The following is a 22,925-nucleotide window of genomic DNA, read 5'->3' as shown; positions in this document are numbered from 1 at the left end:
GGAGTGAGTGCAGTGTCTGAAAACAAACTGCAGCTTCTTCCTCCTCCCCTTGGCTCTCAGAACCAGCCTTAAAGGTGCAGAACTCATTTCTGGGCTAAACAGACCGATGGGGCACGAGCATCATGAAGTCAGCCCAGGACGCGCCCCTGTCAGGGTCAGGGGGTCCCGTCCCCGCCTCATCTCCGGGCTGCCGGGGGTGCCCCAGCTCCGGTATCGCCCCTTCCCCTCTCCCCGCCCCGGGGGTCCCCCGTTCCACAGCCCCGGCTCTCACGGGGATCCCCAAAACCAATGTCCCGCCCCGTCGGTACCGGGCCATCCCCACGTGGACCCCCCGGGACCCTCCCGAGGGGCGATGGCGGCTCCTCTGCCCCCGAAAAAGCTCCTCTTAGGGAGCCCGGAGATACCCGGGGCTCGAGTCCGGGATCTGCCGGCTCCCAACACGCTCCAAAAAAATCCTCCCGGAGAGCCCTGGCTGGAGCCGGGGCGAGCTCGGCCTCGCCCTCACCTGCGGCTCGGGGCTGGGGGCGATGCTCCCGGGGCAGGGGCTGCTGCAGGCTCAGCGTGCGGGCGCTGCGAGCGCCGGCATTCTCCCGCTCCCGCTCCTGCTCCTCCTCTCCCTCCTCTTCCTCCCGCATTTCCTCCGCTGCCAGCCCGGACCCCCCCTTTCCCACCCCTCTGCCCCGCGGCCCCGCAGCCCCGGCTGCTGGGTGGGGGAGCCCCCGATCGGCCCCAGGGGTGGGCAGGGGGCTCGGGGACCCCCCCGGGGCGGATCCGTGCCCCCGGCCCGAGCCCCAAACTCCGCTCCGGGGCCGCTGGGCTCTGCGGGTCCGCCTGGCAACCGCTGAGTCATCAGCGAGAAAAGCTCTGGTTGGCTGGAAATTGTTCAGCGCGTTCTCTGATTGGCTGGAACTGTGAAAGGCGCTGAGCCCTGCGGTGTCCCCGGGAGCTGCGGAGTCCGGGCCGGAGCCTTTTCCTCTTTCTTTCTCCCCCTCTAAGACCTCTTTCCTATTTCTTTCTCTCTCTGAGATCTCTTCCCGATTTCTTTCTCTCCCTCTCTCCTCCCCATTTCTTGTTCAGTTCAATCCAAGTTCGAGCAGATCCACAGGTTGCGTTCCCACGCTCTCATTCGCACCTTCCCTGGGGCAGAGGCGTCTCTCCCTCGCGAAATCGTAACCCATGGCAGGGTCCCTTCCCACCACAACCATTCTGGGATTCTATCAGTGACTCACTTCCCTTCTTCCCTCTGCTTCCAGCGTGGAAGGTGCTGGGAAATGTCCATCAAAGCCACTTTTGCTGTGTGCTCTGGGAGCCCACAGAGCTGCTGGACCTTGTCCCCTGGCCCTGCACAGCTCCTTGGGAGGCACGGCAGGAGCAGCACCCTGGCAGCCTCGGGAATGCCCCTCTGGGATCCATGGCACACACTGCCAGGGGCTGGAATTCCAGTTCCCAGCCAGCAAAAGATGTTCCTGCCCTGGAAAGCAAAGCTCTCAAGAAGGAGCCAAAAGCCAAGTGGAGCAAGATCTCACAGTGACATTTCACTGCCGGCCTTCATAACTTCACCCATGGTTGTTGCAGGTCCTGCATTGGGAATTAAATCAGGGCTGGGTCTTTGGTGGAAGCTGCCCTGGTTCAAGGGAGACACTGAGAGAGAAACAGAGCAGGCAAAGAGAGGCAGGAGAGAAATGGGGACACAAACACAATCAGCTGAGAAGGTGGCACTCTGAAAAACAGAACTGGAACTGACTGAAAATGAATGGGACAGAAATAAATAATTTTGTAACTTGTATTTACTATTAAAATACAATTTCATCCCTTTGTCACAAACCTCTTCTTAGTGTCATTCAGCAGGGCTGTCAAAAAGTTTTTCATTCTGGGTGGATATTCCAGGCTGCAGCCACAAGCAAACAGGGAATGGGGATTTTCCTGCTCCTGGTGAGTTTGACATCCTCAGCTGAGGAGAGGAGGAGGCACCAGAAGAAAAGGACAGCTGGGCTTCGTCCTCCCACACAGAAGAGGTGGGGAATAAAAATCTCCCATGCTGCTTGCAGCTGCTCCCACAGGGATGTGAGGGCTGATCCCAGAGCCCCAAGGGTCACAGTCAGGGCTGCCCTCAGGGAATGCTCAACCGGTATTGAGGGGCAGAGCAGGAGCACCCGGATCTTGGGGCACCCAGCTGCCCCCCATGTTTGGAGGTGCCTGAGGAGGGCTGGGACAATGCCAGGGACATCCTGCAGTGACATCCCCCCGTCCTGCTCTGGGTGAGCTCAGTCCCAAACCTGACCCTGATCCTGGTCTCAATCTCACTCCACGTTTAGACACACTCACAGTTCTGTATTTAATCTCATCCCAGTCCCAGACTCGTCTAGCCCCAGACCCAATCCCAACCCCAGCCCTAAAGCCAATCCCATGTCTAGCCTTAACCCCAATCCCAGCTCTAATCCAAATCTCAGCCCCAACTCCAAGCCCAGCCCCAATTCCAGCCCCTTCCTAAATCCTCAGCCCCAAACCAAATCCCAGGCTCAGCCCTTCTGGGGCTTTGGGGGTGTCTCTGTCCCTGTGACCCCGATGATGTTTGGGTGGGGTCCCAGCAGGGCTGAGAGGGACAGAGACCCCCCCGGCCTCCCCAGGGGTGAGAAGGTGGCAGAGCCCCCCAGCCCCGAGCAGCCTCAGCGGTGAGAGGGACACAGAGCCCCTGGTGCCCAGCCCTGCACAGGCATTGCCTGAGGCCAGAGGGATGGAGGCCCCCCGAGCATCCCCCAGGGCCAGGGGACAGAGAGCCCCGAGCATGCCCTGGGCTGAGAGGGACAGAGACTGCCCCGAGCACCCCCTGGCACAGGGGAGAGAGGGAGGGAGACCCCCCAGGCATTCCCTGGGGTGAGAATGATGGAGACCCCTGGGGAATGGCCTGGGGTGACAGGGACAGGGACACCCCTGGGGAATGGCCTGGGGTGACAGGGACAGGGACAACCCCCTAAACCCCTCCCAAGCATCCCCCAGGGAGAGTGGAACAGAGACCCCTTGAGCATCCCCTGGGCACTGGACAAAGTAAAGTTGTTTCTTGACAGAAATCAAACTTAACCCTACAGAAGATGCCTTGAATTTGCTCTTCCCAAAGTCACTTGTGGTGAAAATGCAAACAAATCCCAAAATTTAATAAACTGACAGTAGAAGCGATTCTGTGGCAATTCCAAAATCCATTGGTCCTGCACAGCTCCAGCTCAGCTGCTGCCACATTTTGATAAAAGAAAAGTGGAAATTCGGCCGAATACATTGTGTTACCTCTTTTCTGAAAAGAGTATGAAAAGGAAGGGAAAGCTCTGTGTAGATGTCACAAAGGTGACAGAGAGAAAGAAAAAACTTATTCTTAGATTTGGCAAAGCCCCCGGCCTGTGAAAGAGAAAAGGGGGGACAGCCACGGACTGAGAGGGACAGAGACCTCCCCTGGGGCAGGGCAAGTGTGTCATTGTCCCCTGTGTGTGTGGCCTTCCCGGGGTGGGGGTTTTACACCTGAGCCAGTTTGGGTAAGGGGGGTGGTGTTCACCCCCTGAGCAGGGATTCCCCCACTGTTTCAGGCTGCAATGTAAGATGGAACCAAATCCATGTTTTCAATCCCCATCTTCATCTACTGGTATAAATGGGTGGGGCAGTATTCTTGATCTCTTCCATGACTCAGCCCTGATAACGCCCTCCAGGGGAGATATCTTCTGGGACTGGGCCATTGAGTGTCACTGCAGGACTGATAAAATTCCATCCTCCCATTGTGGGATGCTCCGCCCAGGGGCAGGATCAAAGCATTCCTATCTGGATATAAGCTGAGCCTTGAGACACCAGGAGCAGCTTGGCTACAGGATTCCCAGAGGACAAGAGCTCCAGAACCATCACTGGACCTTCAGAGGAAGACCAGACCCTTCTACAGGATCACTGCTTGGACAGAATCACGTTCATCACTCCAACAGGACTGCAGCCACCATTTAATGGGACTGCAGCCACCACCCTGACCAGCAACAGGGTGTCAGGTTATATCCTGACTCTGCCAGTTTAAGGCAGTGTTTCTGCATCATTGCCTTGATCTTCATTTTCTTATTAAATTGTAATCCTGGTTTAGACCCTCCCCAGGTTTGCCTTCAAACAAGTACAAAATTCAATGTACTTATCCCTTGTTTTCTTCTCAAAACAGGATTTTCCATCCCATAAACTTGGCCAGATGGAGGAGGAGGCTGTGAGGAAGAAGAAGGTGCCCCAGGAGCCCCAGGCAGGTGAGGAGGAAGTCAATGCCCCTTTCCCCCTCTCTCCTGCTCCATCTCCCAGCCCAGCACAGCCCCCGGCTCCAGGACAACCCTGCTGCCAACCCCGTCCTGCCGGGGATGCACTGGGGGAATCTCCTTCCCCTTCCCTCTGGCACGGAGGCAAATCCCATCCTCTCCTTGTCCTTCCTCCCCCAGAAAAGGAGCTGAGGATGGAGACCAGGGAGGGCAAATCCCTGTGGCAGAACCTCATGGAAGAGGCTGTTTTGAGTGGCTCCACAGTGCAGAATTCCAACGTGGAGGACAAGTCCCAGAGATCCCACAGGAGAAGGGGCTCCAAACCCAGCCCAGGGTGCTCTGAGGAGGAAAGACCCACCCTGAGCCAGGAAGGTGGACAGAGCTTCAGCCAGAGCTCAGAGCTGGTGGCCCATGAGCAGCTTCATGATGGGAAAAAGCCCCACAAGTGCTTGGAGTGTGGGAAGAGCTTCAGGCAGAGCAGCACCCTGATCAGCCACCAGATGATCCACACCGGGGAATGGCCCTATGAGTGTGGGGAGTGTGGGAAGGGCTTCAGCTGCAGCTCTGCCCTCATCATCCACCAACGCATCCACACTGGGGAGAGGCCCTATGAGTGTCCTGAGTGCCAGAAGAGGTTTCACACCAGCCCTGATCTCGCCAGGCACCGGCAGATTCACACAGAAGAAAGGCCCTTCCACTGCCCTGATTGCGGGAAGGGCTTCAAGCGCAAGTCCCACCTCATCAGGCACCAGCTCATCCACACTGGGGAGAGACCCTACGAGTGCCGCACGTGTGGGAAGAGCTTCACCAGCAGCTCTCATTTGACAAGACACCAACGGAGCCACCAGTAAATGAAGCCCTGCAAGTGCCTCGATTGCAGGAACAGCTTCATGCACCACTCCAGCTTCATCCCCCATGGGAGAAGCCAGATTGGAAAGAGCCCTGGTGATCCATGTTCCCTGTGATCCATGCTGGGAAGACACCTGTACCTTTTCCTGCCCTTTGCCAATGACCTGATGTGGCATTGAAAAACATGAGGGTCTGGCCATGGCCCTGTCATTACATTCACTCCCACTTCAGTTCATTGCCAGGGACAGGAAAGGGACTCTCTCTCTCCCCCAGAGGAGAAGGGTGTCCTTTCCAGGCAAGAAATATTGTAGCCAGGCAGACCCTGTGAATTGTGTTGTAGTTTTCCCTGTAAACAGTTTTATTTATCCCTTCTGTTATCAATATTGTTTCTGTTCCTGTTTGTTCTTTATCTCGTTGCTGTTCCCATTAAATTGTTCTTAACCCAGTCCGGGATCTTTGCCTTTTGTGCTTTCCATGGCAGGCGGGAGGGCAGCGAGGGCAGCGCGGTTTTAGCGGGAGCAGGAAATTGGGGAATCCCATTGCTGAAGCCCGGCCCGTGGAAACCGAGCATCCCAGCTGGTGGCAGCCCTGGTGGCCATGGCAGCAGCCTTGGGAGCGGGTCCCCGGCTGGGGCTGTGGGAACCTCTTCCCTCTGGTGCCCAGGGACAGGAGTGGAGGGAGCGGCTGCAGCTGAGTCGGGGCAGGCTCAGGTTGGATGTCAGGAAAAGGTTTTTGGCCAGAGGCTGCTGGGGCCCTGGCCAGGCTCCCCAGGGAAGGCTCCCAGCTCCAGGGCTCTCTGAGCTGCAGCAGCGTTTGGCCAGCGCTGCCAGGCCCAGGCTGGCATTGTTGGGGTGTCCTGTGCAGGGCCAGCAGTTGGACTGGAGGATCCTGATGGGTCCCTCCCAGCTCAGCCAATTCTGTGCTTCTGGGATCCCATCAGCCTGGGGATGGGGCTGCCAATGGTTGCCATGGCAACGGGCTCTGGCTGCAGGCCTGAGCTGGTGTCCATGGCAACCAGCCCTGGCATGGGGTCTCCATGGAGCTGCCAAGGGACTGAGCATAGCAACAGGGGGCTGGTGATGGTTTCCATGGAAACTGACTACAGCAACAGGGTCCTGGTGATGGTTGCCTGCTAAGGATCAGATTTGTCACAGGCCCTCACAGGGGTTTCATGGGGATTTTCCAAGAGTCTCCAGGCTGTTCCAGAGCTGGAATGTCACACACAGAGACAGGGGCTCCATGGAGACCTCCCAGGCCTTTCTGGGGATGGTAAAGAGCCCTGTGGTCAGAGGCAGTCACAGCCATGCCATGGTGACATCCCAGGGCACCTTGGGCTGCAAAGGCACCGATCTGTCACAGGCACTCACGGGGGCTCCACGGTGACATCCCAGGAGTGCCCAGGCTGCCAAAGAGCCGGGATGGCCCAGACACTCACGGGGGTTCCTGTCATGAGCACAGTGGGAGCTTTAGGCAGCGTTTATTAGAGAAGCCCCTGTTGGGTCTCAAGGTTCAGAAAGGAGCCCCAACAGATCCCTAAATGTCACTGTTGAATCAGAGATGACACAGACTCAGATCAGAAGGCTAAGGGCTAAAAGCCACCTGTTTTCTCAATCCTTTTCTTTTATATCTTGCTTGGCTACAGGTGGACCTCATTGGTCATTTAATCAACACATTCCACATGATTGGCCAATTAAGACAACACCCATCAATAAACAACTTTCTGGAAAAAAACCAACTAATTACAAACATTGTCAGGGCACCAGTTATTGATGTTTGTTTTATGTTGGGCCTTTCTGGGGGCTCCCTGGATGGGGGAAACTCTCCTGCTGCAGTTCTGTGCCAGTTTAAAGGAGATGCATGGGATTTTTTCAGTCTTCAGCTTCTTGTTTATTGTTATCTAATCTAAAGTTTTGCATATCTGTCTACACCAGGCCAATTGCACTGGAAAAGCACCTCAAAATGGCCCCAAAATGTACAGTTTAAAGGTCTTTTAAAGTTATCTCATCCAATCAACCCTTAAAATGTACATTATTTCCACTTATCTACCACTAACTCATCCCTTGACTGTCCACATGACCTCTGTACTGTGCTTTCCTTGACCAATCACCCTGTGCCACAAACACTGCAGAAAATGCAGTAGATGAAGAAGAAGACAGGGGCTACACCCAAATTCCTCCATCTTTCTTCCTATCTACACCACATTAAAAATCTCAAAACCTAAATTTCTCACCCAAGGAACAAAGTGTACTCCCCTCTAATCTATTTCACACTTGGGTAAATTCTAATCTGTCTTCAAGTCCTAGAAGTCCTCTCCATGGGCGAAGGTGAAAGGCAGTGTTTCCCTGGGGTAAAGGATCCCTCAGAGCAGACAGAGAAATATTCCCTGTGCCCTGGATTCCCACACATTTAACCTAAAATCCTTTAACCCTTAACATTTGAAGTTACCCAAAAAAGTTCCAGGTAAGTAGGATTAGAAGGAGAAGAAATAGAAGACAACAGAAAGACAGAAGATCCATAGAAGGACACACACATGGGTACCAACTGCTCGGGTTCCAGCATCACCAACAGAGGAACCCCAGGAGAAGGCAGGATCCACACCCTGGGCTAGCCTCGTGCTCCGGCTTTTAACCCCCTGGGCCTTCATGGCCCCGCCCCTGGGGTGGGACTGCCAGTTGCTTGTCCAGTCAGTGCCAGGGTAGCACCAGCTGCTGGTGTGTGATTGATTGATTGACAACTCAGCCAATCAGAGCTGGGTTAGCACCACCCCTGCTGTGTGATTGGCAGCTCTGCCAGGCCAGGGCTGGGGGCGGGGCTCTGTCCCACCACAAACCAAGGCCTGACCCGGCCCTGGCCCCACACGGGCATTCTGAGCATCCCAAGGTGTCTCGGGACATGGATCTCATCCAGCCTCTGACAGCCACCACGGTGACACTACGGAACCTCATGGAGCCATGGGCCAGTTGTGACAATGGAGATCCAAGGAAACGATGGTGAGACCGTGCAATCCAGGAATCATGGAATCAAGGAGACCATTGTGCAAATCATGGGCCCTATGGAAGCAAGGATCAATGATCAAACTGTGGTTTGATTGTGATTGATTTAAAATGGAAACAAGGAGCCATTGTTTCACAGCGGGGCTGCATGGGGTCAATGGACCCTTGTGACTCTGTTGGGGCTCATGAAACCAAGAAGCCATTGTGACATTGCCAGGCCTCATGGAATCAAGGAGACCATTGTGACAGTGTTAGGACCCATGAAATCAACGGAACATAGAACAGGTCTGCCTGGTTTGGCCTCCTGGGGGCTGTCTGGCAGGTCCCACTGAATTTGGCATGTCAAGGGCCACTTCCCATCTGACCGTGAAGCACTGGGGCTCTGTGCTTTTATTCCTATGGGAAAGAACTGTCTTTCTTGTCTAGTCTCCCATGGCCAAAATGGGAATCCTGCATCTAAAATTCTCTATATCCAAGGGTTACTCCCAGACAAAATCTGCCCATACAGTCAAGTCTGGCCAGCCTTGGCCTCTGGTGACTGCCTCTCATCTGCCCCTGCACCACTGGGGCTCACTTGTTTCCTTCCTATGGAGACCATTGTGACACTGCGGGGCATTGTGGAGCCAAAGGGCCATGGTGACACTGCAGGCCCTTGTGGAACCTGTGACACTGTAGGAACTTGTGGAACCAAGGGGAACATTGTGACACTGCAGGGTACCATGGATCCAAGGGGCCACTGTGACACTGTGGGGCCTCGTGGAACCAAGGACATCACTGTAACTCTGTTGGGCCGCATGGTCCCAAGGGGCCAGTGTGAAGCAGCAGGGCTTTGTGGAACCAAGAGGCCATTGCTGCATTTCAGGGCCTCGTGGAGCCAAAGGGCCGTTGTAATCCTGCAGGGCACTGCGGATCCATGGAGAGCATTGTGGCACTACAAGGCCCCATGGAATCATGGAGACCATTGTGACACTGTGGGGCCCCATGGAAGGAAGGGGCCATTGTGACACTATGGGAACTTGTGGAACCAAGGGAATCATTGTTGCACTACTGGGCCCCAATGGAACCAAGGGGCCATTGGACACAGCCAGGCTTCATGGAACCAATAGATTATTATGACTCTGTGGGGCCTTGTGGAACCATGGAGACTATGAAGATCCTTAAGGACTTGTGTAATCAAGGGGCCATTATGACACCTGAGGTCATCATGGGAGCAAGGAGCCATTGTGACACTGCAGGGCCTGTGGAACCAAGGGAACATGAAACAGGTGTGGCTGCCTTGGGCTCCCAGGGGTCACCTGACAGGCCTGGCTGACCTTGGAATGTGGAAGGCCACTCCCATCTGCCCCTGAAACAGTGGGGCTCTGGGCTCTTCTTTTTATCGAAAAGAACTGTCCATTTTTTCCAGGCATCCATGGCCAAAATTAGGATTCCACCTCCAAATTTTTTTGTATTCAAGGATTGCTCCCAGACAAAAGTTGCCAGGACAGACAAGTCTAGCTGGTCTTTGACTCCTGAGGAGCAGCACTCACGTGTTTTCCAAACACTGGAAAGGGCTCTGTGCTTTTCTTTTTGTGGAAAAAATGATCCTTCTCCAGGCACAAATGTCTGAAATTAGGACTCCGCATTCATAATTTCAAATATCCAAGGGTTGCTCCAGGCAAACCTGCCAGGACAGACAGGTCAGGCTTGCCTTGGCCTCTGGTGGTTGCCGTTCATCAGCTCCTGAAACATGGGGGCTCCATGCTTTCCTTCCTATGGAGACCAATGTGACATTGGGAGCCTTGTGAAATGAAGGGGCCATTGTGACACTGCAGAGCACCATGGATCCAAGGCACCATTGTGACACTGTGGGGCCTCGTGGAACCCAGGACATCCCTGTGGCTCTGCTGGGCCACATGGTCCCAAGGGGCCAGTGCAAAGCAGCAATGTGGGAGTTAGCCCAGCTGTAACTCAGAGTCAGACAGATTTTACCCCCAAAGAATTGGGCATGAGTCTCTGGGAATCATTTGTTTAACTAAGGGTGAGTTTGAGAGTTTCCCCATAAGCCTTTAGTGTTGCTATGCTAAGTTGTCCAAGTTCTCCTCCCCTACTGGTTACTTGTTTCCCCTATAGGGTTATTGTTCCAGAGTGTTCTACCCTCAAGTGTATATTTTGTTGCTTTGCCTTTATCTCAGGTCTTTGAATCCCACCCCTCCTACTGTGCTCGACTTCTCCATGTTTATTGTTTTTCACCCTGTTACTAAAGTTCTTTTTGGGCAACTCCATTGATCCTGCTTGTAGGAGCGTCAGGGTGAAGGACAGTTGGGACGGACTGAGACGAGAGATCTCTGAATCCAGGTCTTGGAACTTGTGGTTTATTGCAAAGGGTGTTGGGGCAGGGGCCTTGTTTGGGGCTGCCAGCCACAGCTCGGAGCAGGCCCGAGAGAGGAGCTCGAAAGAGGCGCCCAAAACGGATGCCCGAAAGAGGAGGGGAGTTCCCATTACAGTACAATAAATCTTCTTCTGTGCTGCATATTCTAATTTTCACTAACCAATCTAGTACAAGATACAAATCTTATAGCATTTACATACAGCCTATAAGAATCATTACATTACCATACTGTGTTACATTTTAAACCCTAAAAACTCCTCTTTGCACCCCTTCTGCCAAGCTAGTAGGGTCTGCTCTGACCCTTGGACCTGTCTGCAAGCAGAGGGTGTTGTTTCATCAAAAGAAGATTACCTTCAGCCGGCCATATCATTGTTTTCCAGTTGTTCAGTAACTAAGGCTTGGTATCTCAAAGCTTGCTTTCATTTTAATCTCACTTATAGTTTCCATATTCTCAAATTTTTTTGCCAGGCCATCATATTTATAAGGCTTTCCTGTTTCATCTTCCCCAGCATCTGCTCCTTTTCATTTTCACCACCCTTGCCCTGAAGTTGGGGAACCAGAAAGGTTTGTCACAGCCACCCTCATTGCGACCTTTGGTGCCTGAACAGGGACCCTGACATTCAGTCATGTCAGCTGGGGTTAGCTGATGGATAGGCCAGCGCTCCCCGGGATTGCCTCACCCTCTGGCAACAATATAACCCCATGGTCAATGATACTAAGCCCAACTGTCACACTATTTCTAATCTGAATGTTTTTGCTCCAAGGTATTCTTCCTCCCCAGAAGACAGTTTGGATTCCCCAGAGCCACCTCGCCCCTCAATCCCAGAATATCCCTGGGAAAGGAAGAAGACCTGCAAATAGTCTCAAAATTACTTTTTGCCCCCGTATGTTATGAAAGAAGGGGGCAGAATCCCAGGTGTCAGCCATTGGTTTATGGGGAAATCAAGCAGCTGTGTTGGGCAGCTAAAGACCATAGAAAGGACTCATTTTATTGGCCTAATGAGGGCCATGTTTACAACACATGTCTAAACCCCGTATGATTTAAAATATATTATGACCATGTTGTTGTCACCTACAGAATACACCCTGTGAGAAGGGCGATGGAAGTGTTTACTAAATCAATCAATAGCAGACTATGCTAATAATGAGGCAAGGGTGGAATTGACAATCAACCATCTAGCTGGAGAAGGACAACACAGCCGACCAGATGATCAAGCAGCAGGTATCCCCAGAGAAGTATTGGATGATATCAAAGAGATGGCTTTGAAAGCTTTAATCCAGGTATTGGATGGTAGCACCCCCAATTTGGACTACCTTGGGTGGCTGCAGCTAAAGCTTTAGGACAATCAGACCATCCTGGGTGCCTGTTGAGTAAGCAAACCAATGCTGCCTCCCTCACATTGAGTGGGCTGCTCTCAGACACAGAGACCATCAGACACGCCACCTTGCAGAACAGCGATAGAGATTTTACTCTGGGCACATGGGCATGGCTGTGTAGACTCTGAGGGCATGTGCTGCATGAACCTCTCCAGCCACAGTGAGTCAATCCACAAGAGCATTCAGGTACTGAAGGAAGGGTTCAAGAAGCTTCAAGTGGAAAACAAAGACTGGTTCAATAAACTCTTCCAGTCCAAGGGACTAAAGGGTTGGATGATGTCGAGCTAAAAGAGGACTATGAATTCTCTTAGTGGTTGTTGTTGTATTGTTAATTGTCCCATGTTTATTTGGATGCTTTAAGAAAGTCTTACAAAATTCTTTCAGTTCCATCTTTGTTGTAAAACAGAAAGGGGGAAGATACCCAACACAGGCTCCTCATGGACTCTTGGAGGAGAGAACTGGAGGCCAGGATGGCACAAAAAGCTCTCAGAGACTCAGTGTAGGAAGGAAAGTCTTTAAAAGTATCTAAAAGTATTCTTAAATCCATAAAGTACCTTAAAAACCTTGAGTATCTCAAGGCATTAATGAGCCCCACTGAGTGTCAGTACAAAGCTCTCCAGGGACTCATTAAAGCAGATAATTGGGGCATGATTGCACAAACCTCTCACAGAGTCTGTATCAAATGGGAAACACCAAGTACCTTCAAATAACTGAAGTACCCTGAAGCATTAATGATCCCCACTGAGTGTTGTTACTGACAAAGCCTCTCCAGGGACTAATTACAGCAGATAATTGGAGGCCATGATTGCACAAACCTCTCAGAGACTCCAAGGCAAAAGCCAAAGCCAAAGTCCTTTGAAAAACCTGCAGTCCCTGCAGGGAGCATGAAGGAGCCCCCAGGGCCATTGCTGAGCAAGGCTCCCCAGGGACTCCTTGCAGCAGATCCTTGAGGCCACTGGGATGTGGGCTAGGGGGGGATGCTGAGGGCAGCACAAGGGGCTGCCAGTGCCCAGCCTGGCTGGGGCTGGGCCAGGAGGCCCCAGGGCCTCAGGACAAGGTGTCTCCTCCCAGCCCTTGCTGGCACAGACCCTGCTGTGCCCCAGGGCACCAAGACTTGGCTTCTCTTTGTCCCCACCTGTCAGCACTGCCTGCAGTTCTCTGCTCTGCCTGGGGCCTGGGGACACTTGCTCAGTCGTGTCCCTCACTGGGACCCATTAAAAGTCCAAGAAACTTTGGAGTTGGATTCTGCCTTGGAGTTCTGCAGAGGTTTCTTCAGCTCCCTCTCAGGGAACTGATGCTCAGGGCCTGAGCACAAAGGCCCAGAGGCTGATTAAAGTCCTTGTGCTGTGTCTGTGCTGCTGAGCTGGGCTGGGCTCCTGGCACAGAGGCAGCTCCTGGTCACCAAGAAGAGCTTCAAAAGCACATTTCTCTGGATGAGCAGCTCTTGTGCCAGCCCAGCAGGGCTGGGGCACTGCCTGCAGCCAGCCCGGGCACAGCCCAGAGGCACAGAGAGCTTCAATCAGTCAGGGCTGGGAAGGGGCTGAGAAGTGCCTGGGGCACAATCACTGCCAGCCCTTGGCACAGGAACCTCTGGCTGCAGGACAATGCAGCTGCAGCTCCTGGAGCCATCTCCTCAAGCTGGAACATGCCAATGCCTGCAGAGCCTGTGAGTACATTCTCTGCTTGTCTCTTGTGCAGAGCAGCCAGGGGTGCCCAGGGCTGTCCTGCAGAGCAGGGTCCTGCAGCCCAGGGCACTGTGCTGGGGCAGGGACTCTGCTGCCTGCCAGGGACAGCTCTCAGCCAGCCCTGGCAGCTGCTCCCAGCACTGGGGGACAAGATCTGGCTGGCAGGAGACAGCTGGTGAGGCTTGGAAGTGTTCTCCTTGTGTGGGGAGGATGCTGCATTGTTCAGGACTGCTTCCAGCATGGCATTTAACTTCATGGCATTTCCAACTAGATTACACAGGGAGCACAGCAAGGCAGGGACTGGATAAAAGGGCAAATCATGCTTTTTAAATGTATTTTTCTGGGTTGTCTTGATAGGAAAATGCACATGGGTATTTATCTGTCAGTTAATGTTTTAGAAAACAATCCTCTCAGATGTTTATAAACCAGGCAGTGAAAGAAATCACCACAGGGCCCCTCACAGGCAGCATCAGTGTTGCTTTTCCAGCCTCCTCAGGGTTGCTCTGACATTGCCATCAGAGCCTGCAGAGCCAGAGCTGCCCCTGGGCAGTGCCTGAGCTGGGAGGGCTCTGCAGGGCAGAGCTGAGCCCCCAGGGCTGGGCTGGGCTCTGGCAGCACTGGCAGGGCCCAGCCCTGGGCACAGGGAAGCAGCTGCTGGCAGGGACAGCTCCAGGCAGCAGAGCCCTGGGCAGGCAGTGGGGGGAAAGTGCCCCCAGGCTGTGCTGGGATGTTTTAAGTCCTCTCCAAACCCAACTATTCCATGATTACTTTTTCTACAGGTCCCCTTGCCAAGACAGAAGAAATGTCCAACAGCAGCTCCATCAGTCACTTCCTCCTGCTGGCATTGGCAGACACGCGGCAGCTGCAGCTCCTGCACTTCTGCCTCTTGCTGGGCATCTCCCTGGCTGCCCTGCTGGGCAACGGCCTCATCATCAGCGCCGTAGCCTGCGGCCACCACCTGCACACGCCCATGTTCTTCTTCCTGCTCAACCTGGCCCTCGCTGACCTGGGCTCCATCTGCACCACTGTCCCCAAAGCCATGCACAATTCCCTCTGGGACACCAGCAACATCTCCTACACTGGATGTGCTGCACAGCTATTTCTTCTAATCTTCTTCCTTGGAACAGAATTTTTCCTCCTGAGCATCATGTGCTACGACCGCTACGTGTCCATCTGCAAACCCCTGCACTACGGGACCCTCCTGGGCAGCAGAGCTTGTGCCCACATGGCAGCAGCTGCCTGAGCGAGTGCCTTTCTCTATTCACTGCTGCACACAGCCAATACATTTTCCCTGCCCCTGTGCCATGGTAATGCTCTGGGCCAGTTCTTCTGTGAAATCCCAGAGATCCTCCAGCTCTCCTGCTCAAATTCCTCCCTCAGAGAACATGGGCTAATTGCACTTAGTGCCTGCTTGTTATTTGGTTGTTTTGTGTTCATTGTTTTCTCCTATGTGCAGATCTTCAGGGCTGTGCTGAGGATCCCCTCTGAGCAGGGACAGCACAAAGCCTTTTCCACCTGCCTCCCTCACCTGGCTGTGGTCTCCCTGTTCCTCATCACTGGCTCAATTTCCCATCTAAAGCCCCCCTCCATCTCTTCCCCATCCCTGAATGTGGCCCTGTCAGTTCTGTACTCAGTGGTGACTCCAGCCCTGAACCCCCTCATCTACAGCCTGAGGAACCAGGAGCTCAAGGCTGCAGTGTGGACACTGATGACTGGATGCTTTCAGAAACATTAAACTGCTGACCAATTTCAGCCAATCACTTGTAATAAAAGTCATCTTTGACAGTTCCTTTGGGATTGGTTGTGAGTTTCTTTCCCTTTATTTTGCTTTTTTTAATCTTGACTACAAATAAATGTCATTGTTTGTGCCATTTCTCATTTTGTTTCTCTCCACATTCCCTGGGGCCACACACTGTGTCAATGAGGGGCTGCGCTCTCGGTGGCTTTAAAGGAACTAAAGGATCTCCCAGCAGAGTTTTCTGCAGAGATGCCCTTGTGTTGCCTTCTCTGGAGCTGCAGCAGCAATGTCTGTGTGCAGAGCTGGGGCAGATCAGTGCTGGCCCAGCAGCTGTGCCCAGCAGCAGCAGCAGCAGCAGCACTTGGTGTTGCCAGTGCTGCTGCCGTGGCCCTGCCCCGCTGCCCTGGTGGCCCTGGTGTTGCTGCAGGGCCTGAGTGCTCTCGGGGCCGGGCACAGCCCTGGGGGTGGCAGTGCCGGGGCTGCAGCAGGGCCAGGCCATGGGCACTGCTGGGGCAGCGCTGACGCCTCAGGCCAGGCCCTGGGGGCTCCAGGCTCCTTGCCCAGGCTCTCTCAAGAACACGGCCAGGCCAATGCTCAGCACAGAAACCCCCGTCAGCAGCCCCAGGCTGGCCGTGGGCAGGCTGGGGGCAAACAGCATGGCTGGGGCTCTGCAAGGGCCCTGGGGCAGACGGGAAGGAGCAGCAGAGCAGGGGCTGATCCATGCCCAGTGCGCTGCACAGCCCAGGGCAGCGTCCCAGAGCATCCTCATGCAGCTGCCAGCAACATCCCCCCTCTGCAGCCCTGGCCTCTCCCCCAGCTCACACAGGTGCCCCATCCTTGCAGGCACAGACACGGCAGCACTGCCTCAGCAGCCCCTGTTTGCATTGCAGACAGCAGGGCCAGCACCCCCATGCTGTTGCTGTGGGGACATGAACCTGAGGGAGCACAAATGCCATCAGCCCCTGGGGCCAGCCAGGCCTGGGGGACACCAGGGAAACCACTCAGCTTTGTCCTGGCCTCTGCACTCAGCCAGAAAGTTTGTTCCCATCAGCTGCGAGTTTCCTGTGCCACTGCAGACGCTGTTGCTCAGAGCCAGGGCTGCCAGGCAGCCACCCCCAAACTGCCCTGAGCATTTCCTTGGCTGAACCTTTGCTTTCTCCACTCTTCCTGCTTCAAATTTCTACCCACTGCCCAGCCCGGTTCCCTCCCCTGCAAACAGCCCATCCCTGTTTGCCCTTTCCCCTCTGGCCACACTCCCCATTGCAGTTCCTGACTTGGCCCCACGGGAACGTCCCTTGGAGAGCAGGATCATCCTACAAGTGCTGCAGGAATTGTCTGCAGGCTCCTGCAGTGCCTGCTGCTGCTCCCTTGCCAGAGGCACCCCAGGCCAGTGGGGCACATCTGGGCTGCTGTGTCTGCCTCTGGGGCTCCCTGTTCTGGGCAGTGAGGAGGAGCTGCAGAGGCTCTGCAGGACTGACAGGATGGGCTTTGGGGCTGCCAGGAGAAGCTGAGGGACCTGGGCTGCTGGAGCTCCTGAAGAGGAGGCCCAGGGCTCATCCTGCAACTGCTCCAAGGGTGGTTTCAGAGAATCCAGAATCAGCAAGGCTCAGAAAGACCTTGGAGATCATCAAGTCCAACCTGTGCCCTGGCAGTGCCTTGTCTCCCCTGAGCCTCCTCTTCTCCAGGATAAACAACCCCAGTTCCCTCAGCCGCTCTTCACAGGACTTGTGTTCCAGACCCCTCCCCAGCCTTGTTGCCCTTCTCTGGACACGCTCCAGCCCCTCCATGTCCTTCCTAAATCGGGGTGCCCAGAACGGGACACAGCACTCGAGGTGCTGCCCAAGCAGTTCTGAGCACAGGGGAAGAATCCCTTCCCTGCTCCTGCTGGCCACACCATTCCTGATCCAGGCCAGGAGCCATTGGCCTTCTTGGCCACCTGGGCACACTGCTGCCTCATGTCCAGCCTGCTGTCCATCAGGCCCTGCAGGTCCCTTTCTGCCTGGCTGCTCTCCAGCCACTCTGTCCCCAGCCTGTAGTGCTGCAGGGGTTGTTGTGGCCAAAGTGCAGGACCCGGCATTGGGACTTGTTCGACCTCACCTTGTTGGATTTGGGCCCTGTGCAGAGCCCTCCTACCCTCCAGCAGATCCACTCTCACACCCAGCTTGGTGCCATCTGCAAATTTGCTGATCATGGACTCAATCCCCTCATGCAGATCATCAGTGCAGATATTGAAATCCACGCTGGCTGGTTCTGATCCCTGGGCCATCCTGTGGGTGCCCTGTGGTGGCACTCAAGGTGATCTGTTCCATAACCTTGCCAGGCACCCAGGTCAGGCTGACAGGCCTGGAGTTCCCCAGCTCCTCCTTCCAGCCCTTCCTGGGGATGGGCTCACACTGGCACCTCCAGTGCTCTGGGCCCTCCCTGCTGAGCCAGGACTGATGGTAAATGATGGAGAGCAGCTTGGGGAGCTCATCCACAGCTCCCTCATCCCCCTGGGATGGATCCCATCTGATCCCACACACCTGTGAGCATCTGAGTGGCTCAGCAGGTCAGCAGCTGCTTCCTCCTGGATTCCAGGGGGCTGTTCTGCTCCCTGTGCCCATCTACCAGCTCAGGAGAACACTTGTCCTGAGGACAACCTGTCCTGTATTGAAAAGTGAGGCAAACGAGTGTAAAGTAGCTTAGCCTTTTCCTTATCTTAAGTTACTGTATTCCCCACTGCACTCAAAAAAGAGTAGAGGTTCTCATTATCTTATCATTTGAAATTAATTTATTTATAGAAACATTTTCTATTATTTTTCGCACAAGTGGCCAGGTTAAGCTCTAATTGAGCTTTCACATCTGATCTTTTATTCCTGCATAACCTAACAACATCCTTAAACCCTTCCTAAGTTGCCTGATCTTCTGTCAAAAGTTCATGTATCCTTTTCTTTCCCGAGTTCCCACAAAATCTCCATGGGCAGCCAGGCCAGTCATTTTCATCACCAGCTCATCTTTTGCCACACTGGGACAGGCTGCTCCTTTCCCCTTAAGATTACTTTCTTGAAATGTGTCCACCCATCCCAGACCCCATTTGTTTTTAAGGGCTGTTTCCCTTAAAAAAATCAGTACCTGATTTAGTACTCCCCAAATCTGCATCCTGAACAGGCCAAAGTCTGCCCTTCCTAATTGCTGTGTAGACGTTTTGTTACTGCCTCACTCTCTTACCCAGAATATTGAAAACTTGAAAACCCCAATGTTCCAGTGGGCCTGGCTGAGCTGGCAGGACCCTGAGGCTGCTGAACTTCCAGTTCCCCTTCTCACACAATGGGCCTTGTGTGGTTTCCATAGGCCTGGGGATGTGGAGAACAAGCTCCAGGTGTCAGCTCACCTGGTGTAGGCAATTGATCATCTGGTAACATGAGGGCACAGAGTGGGCTATGACATCACAGAGTGGGTCATGTGAGGTCATTGATCAGCTATGACATCACAGACTGCCTCTGTGACATCAGAGAGCCAGCTGTGACATCCCAGAGCAGACTATGACATCACGGACTTGGCTGTGACATCAGAGACCAGCTGTGTGACATTAGAGAAGGGGCTGTGACATCCCAGAGGGGCTGTGTGACATCCCAGAGGGGCTGTGTGCCATCCCAGCAGGGCTGTGTCAGGTCACTGGGTTGGTCACTCGGCCCCAGCTCCCCCTCACAGTTTCTCCCAACAAGTCCAATGCTGTCCATGCCCAGCAGGGTCCCCGTCCCCCGGGATCCCCCCGGCCCACCTGGAGCCACAGCCTCCACCAAAGGATGTTCCACAGGATCCACCCCAGAGCCTGGCATGGGGACAAGGGGCCAGGGCTGTGTGACCAGGACATCAAGGACGGGGATTCTCCAGGTCACTGTGGCCTGGGTTGGGTTGCCCAGGGCAGGAAAGATGTCTGGCAGCTGGAGCAGGGTCTGGGAAGGGCCTCCAAGGTGGGGCTGGAGCCCTTGGGCTGTGAGCAGAGGCTGAGGGAGCTGGGCTTGTCCAGCCCAGAGCAGGGAAGGCTGAGGGGCTCCTCATCCCAGCCTGGCAGTGCCAGCGAGGAGGGGATGGAGAACACAGAGCCAGGCTCTTCACCGGGGGCCTGGTGGGAGACAAAAGCCAATGGGTGGAAGGGGAAAGAGGGGAGATCAGCCAGGACAGGAGGAGATGAAATGAGTCAGGCTGCTTTCAGCATTTCCTCAACACCAAGAGCAGCCTGACCTCCCTTCTCCATCCACCACCGACAGCTTTGCAAATCAGGAATTGCTGGAGCTGTTTTGCCCCCACTCCAGGATGAGCATCCTGATACAAGAACTTAATTGTGTTTATATCGATCACAGACCCACATTTGTTTGAAATTACTTTTAGGATGGAAATCCCTTGTGGATGGTGGACTCATCAAACACTGCTGGGACGTTGCACATGGCTCAGGGAAGAGTGTGATTTTTATTAAATTGTGTCCTGTTCAACCATGGTGTTTTTGCCATGAAGAGAAACTTTCTGTGCCTCTGAGTCTCACCAGTTCCTGACCCCCAAAGGACACAAACCTGGTGAGTTGTGGTTCCCACTCCAGTGGTGGCACTTGCACCTCCCTCCATCCCCAGAGCAGAGCTCCCTTGTCCCAGAGAGTCCCTGGCAATGCAGGAATGAAGGAAACAGGACAGGCTGTGGGGATCAGGGGCAGGGCATGCCAGGGATTTGGGGTGGTTGTGAGCCCAGGGCAGGATCCAGCCCCTGGCCTTGGTGAACCTCATCCAATTGTCCTGGGCCCATGGCTCCAGCCTGTCCAGATCCCTCTGCAGAGCTTCCTGCCCTCCAGCACAGCCACACTCCCACCCAGCTTGGGCTCACTGGGACCTGACTGAGGGTGCCCTCGGTGGCCTCATCCAGATCAGCAATAAAGAGATTGAATTGATCTGTCCCCAATCCTGAGCCCTGGGGACACCCCTGGATGTGACTCCATTCCTCAACTGCTCTGAGTGCCAGGGGTTGGGTGAAGGAAATGGTGGGGAGGGGATAGGGACAAAGTGTGATTGATTGTCAGCCATGAAGGGTCTTGATTTTCATATCTGTTCAGAGTGCATGAGGAGGTGCTGGGGGCGAATATCTATTGGACATTGCTGGTATCAATCTATAAACAGGAAAAGAAAACTTAAAGAGGCAAAACTATTCTCTCTGCATTATTTGCAATATAGCATATTCACTTTGAATACACTTCTGAAATATGTCTAATTAACCACAGAACAATTGAAAACTTCAATTATTCCCATGGGCTTTTCTTTTCAAGTGTTTCAAACAATTATTTATGAGCTTTGCTCACTGAATTCCTCAACTGAAGAGCTCAAAAAAGACAAGGCCTCTGGAGGAGTAAAATTCATCAGCAACCTCCAAGTGGCTGAGGATCCATCCCCATCAGAGCAGCAATGAACAGAAATGGGCACAACTTTGTGGCTGCCCCAGCTTTGGCATGGGCCCTGGGCCTGGAGCAGGAGCAGCTCTTGAGGGCCCCAAGGCCGGGGCTCTTGTGCTGCCCTGGGCAGATGGGATGGCAGCAGGGGCTGCAGAGCTCTCAGCACCTCAGGCCGAGGGGAGCAGGGCAGCCAGGGAGCCTCCTTTGGCCTTGGCCAAGCACCTTCCCCCATGGCTGGGGCTGAGTCCTGTGGCAGCTGCAGCTGCTGCTGTGGCCTTGGCAGGGGCTGAGGCCGTGGGGCCAGTGCCCAGAGCAGCCTGGGCTGAGCAGAGCTGTGGGGCCAGAGCCGGCTGGGCTGGGCTGGGCTCAGAGAGGCCCTTGGTGCTGCCCAGAGCTCAGGGCAGCTGGCAGAGCTTGCAGGGAGCTGGGCTGGGCTCCGAGAGCCTGGCCCAGAAACCATCAGTGTCCATCTCAGCCTGGCTGAGTGTGCAGGGGCAGGACTCAGGCCAGGCCTTGTGGGGCAGGGCCAGCGCCTGTGCAAGGCATTGCAAACAGGCAAGTGGCCCAGAGAGGAGGCTGCTCTGTGCCCTTGGTGGCATGGACAGAGCAGGGAGGGGGCCCAGGACATTTGTCAGCGCCAGCCTCTGTGCCCATGTGTTGGCAGGCCTGGCTGCTGAGCCCAGCTTTGGCCTGGGCTGAGTTTGGCTGTGGCCCAGCTCCATCCTCCTGCAGGGCTCAGGGCCTGTTCCCGTCCATGGCCAGCCCTGGCTGCCTCTCTGCTGGCCCAGAGGCCGGCAGAGCCCGGGGCAGGGCTGTCTGTGCAGCCCCACAGGTGCCACGGGCTCTGCAGGAGCTGGCAGAGGCTGCCCAGCAGGGAGGCCATGGGGCACAGAGCCCCAAGGCTGCTGTGGGCACCACGGCACAGGGGCCGTTCCCAGCCGCAATGCTCCTGGCCTGGGCTGGGCCTGCACAGGGGCTGGGCCACCATGGCTGGGCCAGCACAGGGCCACAAAGGGGCCACGCAGATGCTGCCGGGGCTGACAGCAAGGCCAGGCACACACAAGCAATTGCTGAGCATGGTCTGCGCTGGCCAGGCCTGACTGTGCCAAAGGCAGAGCTCAGCTGCCCTTGGGGGCTGCAGCAACACTCCAGAACCCAAAGAGCCTCCATGGCTGGGCTGGAGACCAAGGCTGCAGCAGGGAAATGCAGGGCTGCTGCGGGATGGGGAGGCCATTGAATTCCTGCACACACCTCAGCTCTCTGATGATCCCGGCACCATGCTGGGCCCTGTTTCAGACTGGAGCAGAGCAGATGTTGATGGCACAGGAGCCCTGCGGGGCTGTCAGGGACCTGCAGCTTTCAAGGTGCTCTGCTCTCCCTCAGGTGCTCTGGGAGAGATCCAATCCCAGCTCAGGGCACCTCAGGGCACAAGTGGCACTGCCTGTTCATGTCCACAAAACTGATGTCTGCCTGGAAAGGGGCAAAGGTTTTAATAACTCTTAGTTTCATAATATAGAAGCAAATCTTTATTATCTGGGTCATCTGAGTACTTTTAAGGAATGTTTTCCCATCAGAAACAGGCATTTCCTGGAAGTGTACTGATGGCAAAAGGAGAAGAAATACTGATCTTGCCCTTCCTTCACCAATATTCAGTCTATTATTTAATCTTTCTTTTCCATCAGGTGTTTCCAGCTCTCCTGTTTAAATGTCCATTTCTAAGGACATTTCTTCTCTTAGAGCAGGTGGATCTATGTACTTCCTGCTGCTCCCAGATTTGCTTCTCTAGGTCCTCTCTGGTCATTCAAGTGCCTCTCAATTGAGTGGTTTCATGCTTTGAGCTGCAAGAAGTTGCCCAATATTTCTGAAGTTGAAATGAATAAATAATTAAACATCATCTCAATTGTGTTTATATGTATCACAGCATTGTGTTTTCTTATGTCTTTGTCTAAAACTGTTCCTGTACAGAAATCCCTTGGAGATGGTGGACATGTCAGATGCTGCTGGGACATCCCAGAGAGCTGAGGGAAGAGCTGGGATGGTTATTAAACTGTTCAAATGTTCATCTTCTATTTGTTGGCAAGAATCCTTTCTGTGCCTCTGAGTGTCACCAGGCCCTGAGCCCAAAGGACACAAACCTGATGAGTTGTGGTTCCCACTGCAGGGGCTGCACTTGGACCTTGGCTCTGCATAGGAGAGCTCTTCATCCCCTTTCTCTCTTTTCCTCCCTCTGGGCATGG

General features: G+C 54.3%; 1 protein-coding gene across 1 annotated transcript in view; it reads left to right on the top strand.

Annotated features, from left to right (window-relative positions):
* The window catches only part of LOC143692655 (uncharacterized), a 169,909-nt gene that overhangs the window by 87,825 nt on the left and 59,159 nt on the right, over positions 1-22,925 (top strand). The window contains exon 4 of the mRNA XM_077172904.1: positions 4,635-5,054. Coding sequence (XP_077029019.1) covers positions 4,635-5,054 — 420 coding nt within the window. The remainder of the gene's footprint in view (positions 1-4,634; positions 5,055-22,925) is intronic.

The sequence above is a fragment of the Agelaius phoeniceus genome (genome assembly GCF_051311805.1).
Source record: "Agelaius phoeniceus isolate bAgePho1 chromosome W unlocalized genomic scaffold, bAgePho1.hap1 SUPER_W_unloc_2, whole genome shotgun sequence".
Lineage (NCBI taxonomy): Eukaryota > Metazoa > Chordata > Aves > Passeriformes > Icteridae > Agelaius > Agelaius phoeniceus.
Note: the sequence above shows the minus strand (reverse complement) of the source record. Positions and strands in the feature narration are given on the sequence as shown.